Source organism: Colias eurytheme, chromosome 4 (assembly GCF_061535395.1).
Source record: "Colias eurytheme isolate Ceu_HAF_F1 chromosome 4, ilColEury1 Martin Lab GWU primary, whole genome shotgun sequence".
Taxonomy (NCBI): domain Eukaryota; kingdom Metazoa; phylum Arthropoda; class Insecta; order Lepidoptera; family Pieridae; genus Colias; species Colias eurytheme.
Genome location: NC_142983.1, coordinates 2605401 through 2616227, shown reverse-complemented (window position 1 = coordinate 2616227; position 10827 = coordinate 2605401). Strand labels below are relative to the sequence as shown.

At 33.0% G+C, this 10827-nt stretch overlaps 2 protein-coding genes across 3 annotated transcripts; both read right to left on the bottom strand.

Annotated features, from left to right (window-relative positions):
- Positions 1-2905: 2905 nt before the first annotated feature.
- LOC149908779 (endothelial lipase-like) lies at positions 2906-7518 on the bottom strand. 2 transcript variants are annotated; one of them, XM_090101562.1, is made up of 8 exons: positions 7381-7518; positions 7191-7273; positions 6467-6509; positions 5940-6201; positions 5507-5658; positions 4111-4328; positions 3269-3425; positions 2906-3103 (listed from the first exon to the last, which is right to left on the bottom strand). In XM_090101562.1, the coding sequence occupies exons 2-8, from the start codon at positions 7225-7227 to the stop codon at positions 3028-3030; spliced, it is 945 nt and encodes a 314-aa protein (XP_089957688.1). In that variant the 5' UTR covers positions 7228-7273; positions 7381-7518; the 3' UTR covers positions 2906-3027. The 2 variants fall into 2 exon arrangements, with proteins under 2 accessions (XP_089957688.1, XP_089957689.1); XM_090101563.1 differs by having other exon boundaries at positions 7191-7256; positions 7381-7499.
- Positions 7519-8823: 1305 nt separating this feature from the next.
- On the bottom strand, positions 8824-10779 carry LOC149908778 (vitellogenin-2-like). Its single transcript, XM_090101502.1, has 6 exons — positions 10711-10779; positions 10313-10577; positions 10031-10179; positions 9586-9803; positions 9158-9308; positions 8824-8899 (listed from the first exon to the last, which is right to left on the bottom strand). Exons 2-6 carry the CDS (start codon positions 10334-10336, stop codon positions 8824-8826), a joined length of 618 nt encoding a protein of 205 aa, XP_089957628.1. The 5' UTR covers positions 10337-10577; positions 10711-10779.
- Positions 10780-10827: the final 48 nt, after the last annotated feature.

Genomic DNA, 10827 nt, shown 5'->3' with positions numbered 1-10827 from the left:
GATCGGGCCGTTCGGGGCTCACCGGGTTAAGTGGTTCAGCACATTTTTATTAGACGTGAAATCTGGATTATGTGTAAGCTATAACGCCTAACTCTTTATGATTAAAAAAAGTGGAATATAAATTAATTATCTACAAGTGTCATGTAATGCAGATATCTACCTAACGGTAAATCCCTATAAGAACATCCGTTTTTACATACCTACTTATTAGTTATATGAAAAGCGCATTATTTAAAGAACTCTCTTTTTTAACAAATTATCTGTACAGATCGTGGTTATGGCGTAACTTATTAAATATAAGTTTAAGTTATATACGTAATTAAGAAAAGTTTATTTTAAGACTTCTTGTAAAATACAGTGTAGATTGATACAATACATATAGTTTGAATAAATATGAGAGACAGAGCCGGAAATGTGTATTTTCAAAGTAACAAGACAACTTCAAACATATGTTATTTGTAGAGGCGTAATAACATCGACCATGTGGTCGATGCGTAATAATAATTACGCGCATCTACTTGTTCTAGACTTGATTAGAAGAAATAAACTATTTTTCTATATGTATAATTAGCATTTTCATATACCATTCCTTTGCTGTAATTCCATACAACATAAAACTGTAAAAGCCGTAATTAAATATGCTATGAAAATATATGGAAATTTATTTTATACGCAAAGCAAGGCTACCTATGCTACCTATGTTGTTAAGCAGAAAACGATATTATTTTGGAAATGCAGCTAGTTACTTAACTATAATAATTAGATATACCTAGTTGAAAAAAATAAAATAACACGCGATGATAAAATAAACTCGTGAAATTATTATATTGACACCGATCATTGATTAGTGTACAAAGTTTGAATTAAATCCAACCATTTAAAAAGGATTAAAATCGAGTCTAAAGTTTTCGGGTACCTACCTACAAACATAAGCTAAAAACGTGTTAGAAATGAAAATAATGATAACATTATGTAGTACATATGTACTTATAATTGATTGTACTGTGTACCTACTAAGGTAATTACGGTGACTTTAACAATAATGAGGCTTCAAATTGTTTTTTAAATGGAACATCCGGAGGATGTTTTGATGGTTACATTTCTACATTATATATTAAAAATATCAAGGTATTTTGTTCGTAACCAATATATTATAATATCAAATAGCACATTACTTGAAACGAAAGCAATTTTTTAAACAAATATGTAATAATAAAAAATAAAAAAATAGACGCCGCGTTGTCACACTTATTGCACGCCTCATAAGCGAAGCGTTGAGGTGGGTACTACTGTCACTTCGCGCAAAACATCTGATTTTTCAAACTTAAAATGTCTTTATGTATCATACATTGCACTTGTAAGATAATACATACACACACATATTAAGAAAAAACACTATTTTTAACGTTCATGATATTTTTGATGTCATTTTTGTTATTTAAACTAGTTAAAAAACAGTTTAAAAAAGTTCTGTCTTGGACGTCCGTGTGTCTGTATGTGCGGATCCTTTTTCTTGTTAACACGATAGCGACCGAAATACTTTACTAATCGAGTCTTTTTTTTTCTCTTACGCTTGAGTATGCTCAGGAATAGAACCCTTTCATTTTTCAGGGTCTGATTCGATGTGGTTTAATTGTTATTAAATAAACAAAAATAATAATTAATAAATATTTATTAAAAAAAAATTATGAGGCGTGCACTTTTGGATTTTCCAAATTATTTAATCATATTGTTTTATTTCATTTATTTACTTAAGTTACTTTGGAAGGCTTACGTGGGGACACGGATCCAACACGCAGAGGCCCTTTAGAGAACTTTACTGTGTTGTGGGACACCAGCCGCAGCCTGCCCATGACTGCACTATAGAGATACAGGCACTATCCTAGGCAGTCCGCGGCCGATGTAGGACTATTTCGAAATATGGAAAAACAAAATAAACTGGGCTATGGAGTGGGATGTTAAATGGGCCGGTATTTGGGGACTATTGGAAACTATGGCACCTGCCTTACTACTAAAACACCTGAGCAATTTATTAATTTGGCCACAACAGCTTATTTTTGTAACGAATTGTGATAAGTGAAAACTTACTCATTATTAATATCTTCTCCTATGAAAACGATACTTCCATTTCCATTATAGCTGTTTAACTTCCAGTCCTTACAACTGGAAGCCTGGATCTGAAAAATTGCCTAGTAATGGCCAGTGCAGACGAGGGACAGCACCATTCAGAGACACTGATGAATTACTTGCATCATGCATGCCAACTTTTATCAACACAAAACGATAAAAATATAGTTACTTTATTACTCTGTGTCTATATTGAAGTGAAACTTCTTTATCGGGGTTGGACAAAAATTTAGTGTAACATTTTTGCGTTACGCCGTACGCGTGACATTTTTGCGTTACGACGTACGCGTGACATTTTTGCGTTACGCCATACTCGTGACATTTTTAAGGTCATAAAGAAGTTTCACTTCTTACGTGTGTACTAAAAAATAAAAAATGTGTAAATGTGTATGCGTATGCGTGTACTAGACACGCATACATTTTTTATTTTTTTTTTATTTAAGGACGCGTCCTAACGCTACGTTACGTCGGCAGCCGACCCATTAAGCTAAGAAAGAGTACGTGGAGGAAGTGAGAAAGAAAGAGAAGGAAATGGCGGTTCTTCTCTGTCTTCAGAAGAGCTGACAAGAGTAGAATATACTTTGAGAATTATTGTAACAATAATTATAAAATGAAATAAATTTTTTAAACATGCTTTCGATTTTTATTAACCCATTTTCCAAAACACTTTTTTTCCGAATTCGTCATTAATAACACGTTCCTCATGTTACACTTTTTTCCTTATAAAATAGATTTAAACGATTGTTGATTGAATAAAAGACAACTTTTAGAACGACAAGATTATTTTATTCTTTAATAATAAATAAATGCATACAAAATCCGACACCAATTTTGACGATTTCCATGATATAATGTGATTGCTTTAATTTTTATCAAACATAGTGGGTATAAAATTCACTTTCATGGCTGTAATCCGGCATCACCCTGTCCAAATGGTTCTTCGTCATTTGTTTTTAAATAAAATTTGCCTCGAGTTCTGAAAATAAAGAATAAATGAAAAACTGGAAGATACACTACAGTTCAGTTTGGTGTGATGTGAATAGTTATGATAATATTTAAAGTAGTGGAAATGATCAAAAATAGATGAACATGTCGACGGAGAAATTAAAAGAATTTCGTATTTTCGTATATTAAAATATACCCAGGGTCAATATTTTCTCCTATGAAGATAATATCGCCTTGTCCATTAGAGTTATTTCTCCAGTCGGAACAGCTTTCAGCCTGGATAGCCGGGAAAGCGGTAGTATTTGCCAGGGCTTCGGAATAGATTAAAGGGGCACGGTTGTTACTGCAGAAACCTGTAAAATGAAGAAGTAGTAAATAATAATTATAATAAATGGTAAAGATTTGTACTGATGCATATCCCGTTTGATAAGTGATAATGTACTCAAATCTATACGTACAATTAACTGAACTGTTATGAATAACTAAGACAAATAGTGGGTTCAAAATTATCGGCTATTTTCCGATAGGTTCGTTGCAAACAAATGAAGGAGTCAAGTTTTTAGTCAAGGTTAAAAAATCACGAGCGCGAAGCGCGAGTGATTTTTCCTGAAAAACTTGACGACTTTATTTGTTTGCAGGGAACCTTGAGGGAAATGCCAGATAATTTTGAAGCTCGTGTGGTATCCGGGAGATTATTTTTCCGTCCCAAATGTCGGCCAATAATTTCACAATTGAATTGAAACTGTCAGTTTGACGCCAACGACCAGAGAAAATTTTCAAAAAATTATCAGTATAATACCATGTAGGTTGTACCACGTGACGTCGAATGGTGCAATTCTATTGGTCGATATTTGGGTCGGAAAAATAATCGTTATTATTTTCAATTTAAGATCTTTAGAGGCCTTTTCAACCTTATATCTTTTAAAATGAGTAGGTATTGGATATATATTTATCATAATGTTTCCTGGAATATAGCTAATCATTATGTTTCCGAGAATATAGCTAAGCTAAAGTTTACCGCACATCAAATACACGTACGAGCTCGTGTAAAAGGGGACATGGGGAACTCGGGACAGCCAGGCTGCAATCTCATTCCACAGTTGAGCCAAATGTCGACGTGTCCCACATTTTTTGAAGAGCCGAAAGCGAGAGGGTCCGTGTGAAGCCCGACGACGAAGTTAGCGCTGGAGGGACGTAAGCCGGTGTACACTGGTGGGGTCGAGTATAACGGACCGGCGGGGTTCAGGCCTGTGATTCTGTCAATATATGAATTGAATTTGGATCGATATGCCACTTTTTATCCTACAAGTGATATGTTTCGTTGGGAAATATATTTTGTAGTTATGTGTACAGTGTAATATTATTTTATATTTATATGTATAGATACTTATACAACGATTAGGTCCTTGAATAAACATAGACCATACCTGCCTACTTAGATATTAAGTTCAACTAGGCATAGCAAATAATTTAAGGTAGGTATGCCTTGTATACCTACATAAACTCAAGATTTAACTCTCAAATCACTACATAGTATAGTATAAAACTAGTATAAAACAAAGTCGCTTTCCCTGTCCCTATGTCCCTATGTCCCTTTGTACGCTTAAATCTTTGAAACTACGCAACGGATTTTGATGCGGTTTTTTTTAATGGATAGAGTAATCACAAGAGGAAGGTTTATATGTATAATTATTATATTAGCATCCATTAAGTAGTGGAGAAGTACTGTTATTTTTGAGGTCTCCAATGTGATGTCGTAAAAAATTACATTTTTTCCGCTTACATTGCAAACGCAGGCTGAACCATACGAGTTTTATAAAAATAATGTACTAAGTATTATACACATTGAAAAGGTCTACAGAAAAGTCCGCGATGGTATATGTCTATCTCTTATGGATAACCCACAATTACTTTTTTTGTCATTTACTTTTTACGACAAATAATGGCTAATTTTCGATGCGATAACGAACCATACTGCATTAATCTTTAACCAATTAAATACCTCGAATACATTGTTCATTTAATATAGATCTATATGGCCCTTTACACCGTATGATTTAAGTGAATAATATATTCGAAGATATTAGGTACAGATTTAAAAATTGCGGGACGTAGCGTTTGCGGTGGTACCGGCCAGCCGCCCGGCTATCTATTTTATACCCATGCGAAGCCGGAGCGGGCCGCTATGTACATATATATACAACGTTCACAGTTTTTCTGTAGTGTACTTATTTAGTATCAGCATTGCACCCGTGCGAAGCCGGGGCGGGTCGCTAGTTTTAATATAAAATACGAAAGTTTGTAGTTAACACGAATAAAAAAAAATATAATATAATTTTGTCAAGGAGATGTTTATGGACCTAAACAATACAAAAGTAAATATTATCGGACAGGGAACTTCTTCGTCATAATACATATATAAAAATTAACTTACCTGCCGACAATCTTTCCTGTCTCGTTCAGTCTATTAGCTGCGTAAGACATCAGATGGGCTCCCAGCGAATGAGCCACTAAATGCACATTGTTCAATTCTATCAGCGATTCCTCCTCTAACTGAAGGATAGCATCTCCAAGCTGTGCGCCGACCTGTAGGTATTCAAATATTTATTTCATCACCTCGAACATTTATATTTTGATGTGCATGTTGATACTTGATGGTATTATATAATACTATAACCTATGCAAGCACTACTCTTTTTACCACTCATGCAGTCCTACTGGCTACTAGACATATTATATTTGTTTATTCCCTGCATCAATATGTACATAAATAAGCTCTACTAATTAGTATGATAAATGATTGCACGAATAAAAAATAGTGAAGTAAAAATTATTTTTTTTTGGTAATTTATACAATTACAACTTACCTCCTCAGCGTTAGAAATCCCTTTCGTTCGGCCCAGATAATATCCGAGCAAACCCTGCTTCGCTTCCTTTTCCCAATCAACTAGAATAAAATTTGCATCCACATTGTTGGTATAAGCAGCTCGTATGGCTTTCGTATAAACATCTTCTACTTTTGCCGTGAAGCCAAATGTGTAAAAAATAGTTCTAAGACTCCTATCGAAATAGGAGGAATTTCCTATATTCAATGGTTCTTCTATAGGGGTAACATCGTAATCATCGGCACTAAAACGTAAATACATATATCATAAATATACTGAGTAATCATCATAAAATTATTTGGTATAGAGATATTCAATGTATGTAGATAGTTACTTAGTTATGTTAAATGAATCCTTGAATAATTTCAAAGGTATTGATAAAGTTTTATCTTTTGCGCGATTTCATATTTAAAAATAAATAGTAATAATATACAGTGTAGTTAATAAAAGTACCTATCCATATTTCATTAAATAGTTTTATTCATAAAATATAAAATCGTTAAATTTACCTGTTATAAACCCGCAAAAAAGCAGCTTCGATTCGAATTAAACCTGCAAATAATGTTTATTACTTATAGCAACGTAAATTATGTAGGTACTACTAGTAAACTACTACTAGTACTACTACTAGTAAACTACCGCTTGTATTTTCTTCTCTTAGTTTTCAAATAACTGAAGATAAACTATCTATCATGGAATAAAGTCATATAGTCTTGCTCATATTGCAGGTAACGTGTAGTTTTATTGAGATAGGAATGTAAATTCAGCAAGCATGTAATATTAGAATTATTAGAAAGAATATAAAGGTGGGTTCCCACGGCATGTTTGCTTCACAAACCCGACCGCGCCACACCAGTGACCAGACCACATGCCGTGGGAATCGGTGCGCCTGTGGACGTCTGCCGAGGCCCGTGCTATCCATTGGAATAAGAAACGATAAAGTCTTCTATTATGTAAATTTCAAATACCAATGTAGATAGCTACTACCATAGGTAGTACTCATTGTCTGAATTTCAAGGCAATAGGTATTATGTGATAATATTAAAGATCCATATTCCTATACGTAAAGTTAATTTATGTATTAATATTTTAATTTTTGATATTTTATAAACTATAAAGAATCATATCAAAATAACAAAAATTTTAATAGTAGGTACTTGGATACCTGATCTTAAAAAGTTCTAATAAAAAAGAGAGGTATTCTAAATGGAATATTAATTGTAAAATACTCACCAAAAATAACTGCTGCAATCTGCAAAATCAACATCATTGCGAAGTAGAAGCAACGTAGATATTAAACTAAAATAATGATAATGCTGAAAATTCGTTTGCTTTTATTAAAGTGCATAGTAATTAATTAATTATCACCTATTCATACAGGGTGCAGTTTAAATATTATATTGTTATAAATTTATCTACTTACCTTTTTTATGAAATTGATTTAGACTGTGAGAAGCTACTTAGTCAATTTAAATTCAATATCCCTAAGCATTATCCAAGGAAACAAATTACGAACTTGCTATTTGCACGTCAAAACAGAACTGTTCTGGGTCGCAACTCCCCCATTCCTAGACTATGCAGTTATGCACCTTACACAATAAATATAGCAACTCAGTGGATATTTTCTCAGACTCCCTCTATAAGTTTCGGAAAGCAATGCTTAACATTAAGACTATAATATATCAAATTCACATATAATTGTCTTTATGTCCGTAATATATAGATGAAATATTTAATGTAATAACTTTTTTAATATTGCCTGTTGTAGTTAATCATAACTCTTTAATGATAAGAGCACACACATTTCTTTTTTGTTTAATTGTATAGATAATATGTAATATATTGTGTATAAATATCGCCTAATTTATTATTAATTTCTGTGAATTTAGTGTTCATCTGTAATAGTTGTGCATAGTAATGTGTAAATCCTATGTTACTGTTTTACGTGAATGATACATATGTAACAACTGGTGATGAACCTTTTTAATCTATACTAATATTATAAAGAGGAAAGGTTTGTATGTATGTATGTATGTATGGTTTTCACGCATAAACTACTGGACCGATTTTGATGAAATTTGGCACAGATAATCTTTAGACCCTGAGAAAGAACATAGGCTACCTTTTATTGCGAAATATGTACCACGGGCATAGCCGGGGCGGACTGCTAGTAGAATATAATATTAATAACTCAGGCCCCGGAATCCCAGACAATTGAAAATCTAAAAATCAAGTCTAAAGTTTTCGGGTACATACCTATAAACATAAGCTAAAATCCTGTTAGAAATGAAAATAATGATATCATTATGTAGTACATATTTACTTATAATTGATTGTAGGTACTGTGTACCTACTATAACTTAGTGATTACATTACGGTGACTTTTACAATAACGAGGTTTCAAATTGTTTTTTAAATGGAACATCCGGAGGATGTTTTAATGGTTACATTTCTACATTAGATATTAAAAATATCAAGGTATTTTGTTCGTAACCAATACCTATATATAATATCAAATAGCACATCACTTGAAACGAAAGCAATTTTTTAAACAAATATGTAATAATAATAATAAAAAAAATAGACGCCGCGTTGTCACACTTATTTAATCATATTGTTTGATTTAATTTATTTACTTAAGTATAACATATAAAGTAATAAAGTAAATATTGAAATGATAAGTGTTTCAAATATGAAATTTTGGTAGCCTATTGCCTACTATACTATTATCAATACTAATTTATATTTTTTTAAAGAAGGTAGATAATTCCTACCACTAATGCAACTACAATTCAACGATCTAGTGAAAATTAATATATTCAGTTATATAATTAGTAAAGGTTTATTCATCAATATTTATAAAACTTCATGGCTTTATTCCTTCTTCGCCCTTTCCAAATGGTGATTCAGAATTCGTTCGTATATAATATTGACCTCTTGATCTGCAACATAAAAATGACACTCATAATATATTATTATGCCCTGGAATTATTTTTAAAATTAGGATCGGAATAATGTTTTATTGCTTTCGATTTAATAGGATTTTACGTTTAAATAATGTGGTTTAATAAAGATTAAGTAAATGTCACACAACAGGGAGCCTATCACACCGTGCGACCCTATCAACACCTGAGCAATTTATTAATTTGGCCACAACAGCTTATTCAATTTGTAACGAATTGTGATAAATGAAAACTTACTCATTATTTTCTCCTATGAAAACGATACTTCCATTTCCATTATAGTTTAACTTCCAGTCCTTACAACTGGAAGCCTGGATCGCGGGGAATGCTGAAGGGTTGCCAAGAGCTTCAGTAAAGATTGATATAACTCGTCCATGGCTGCAGTAATCTATAAATAACGGGGTAAAATACAATTGAATACTACTGTCGTAGGATGTAGGATTTTAACCGTCGCACCGTTTAATCACATATAATATAGATTTTATAGTATTTTATTTATAAGCAGGTAGGTCGCCTAATTCAGCGATATCCACTGCCCATTAGCAGTCACAAAGCTAGGATTTTTAGAAGCTGTTACCGGCTTTCTATCGAAGGTATGTATTCTCAATTTTGTGTTAAGAATGATGACATAGGTATATCAAAATATGATAGAGTTTTGTAGGTACCTGCAGGGCCAAATGGAATGTCGACTCCGTCATCACAACCAGGCTGCTCACTCAAATCACAATTGGCCCATATATCGACATCCCCCACATCGTCAGAAGTACCGTACCTTCCAGGGTCAGTGTGAATTCCGACCACGAAAGCAGCACTTGATGGTCCTAAGCCATACAATGAGGAAGGTTGCGTGAATAAAGGACCAGCAGGATCTAGGCCCGTTATTCTAAAAGTACAGATGGGAACTGATACAATATATACAAAAAATAACTTGCTTTATATCAATTTCAATAGGTATTTCGAACACAAGGGTATGTACAAGAAACATGAACAATAAGCTTAAAAGTTAACTTGATCCATATTTAAATAATATGTGTATTTATTTTAATATTTTAATGCAATCGTTCGAACCCAGTGTGACTGACGAATATATTTTTTAACCATTCCCGTTACCTGGCGACAATTTGTCCTTTATCCTTCACTTCGTAACCTGCGTAACCCATGAGGTGGGCGCCCAGAGAATGTCCTACTAAGTGCAATGTCATTAAGTCTAAACCAGCACTTGCTAATTGAATAATTGCATCTCCAAGTTGTTGGCCAACCTGTTTAAATATGAAATTTCAAGAGGCGGAAATTATTTTAAGGTAATAGAGGACAAAATAATTGTCTAACTTGAAGAGTTTAACTCAGTTGCTTCCATATCAAACATCAAAGAGATTATTAACAAATTTATACCTTTTTTGCGTTTGGGACAGCCATATTCTTGTAACCAATCAAATATCCTAGATCACCATCGCTCGCTTCTTTCTCCCAATCAAGGAGAACAAAATTTGCGTCTACATAGTTCAAGTAGGCATTTCTAATTGCGATGGTCGTATTACCGTTAACTTCTCCAACATATCCAAAGGCATATATAATAGTTTTTCTATTATTATCAAAATACGGAGAATTTAGTAGATCAAGAGGCGTTTCTAGGGGAGTAACAGTGAATGTTTCTGGGCTAGAATTAAATTTGTCTTATTTATTACATCGTATTTTTATGTTTCACTCTATTAACAATAATTTAGGATTATAGAGCTAATATGCTTAAAATAAGAAAATTATGTCTGTATAACAAGTTCAGTTAAAAATACCTTTGATAACTCCGTAAGAAAGCAGCGTCAGTTTCAATGAGATCTGAAATATCTAAAAATATTCAGACTGAGACATAAGTGAAGATATTTTCATACACTTCTTTCTGACAACAAAAT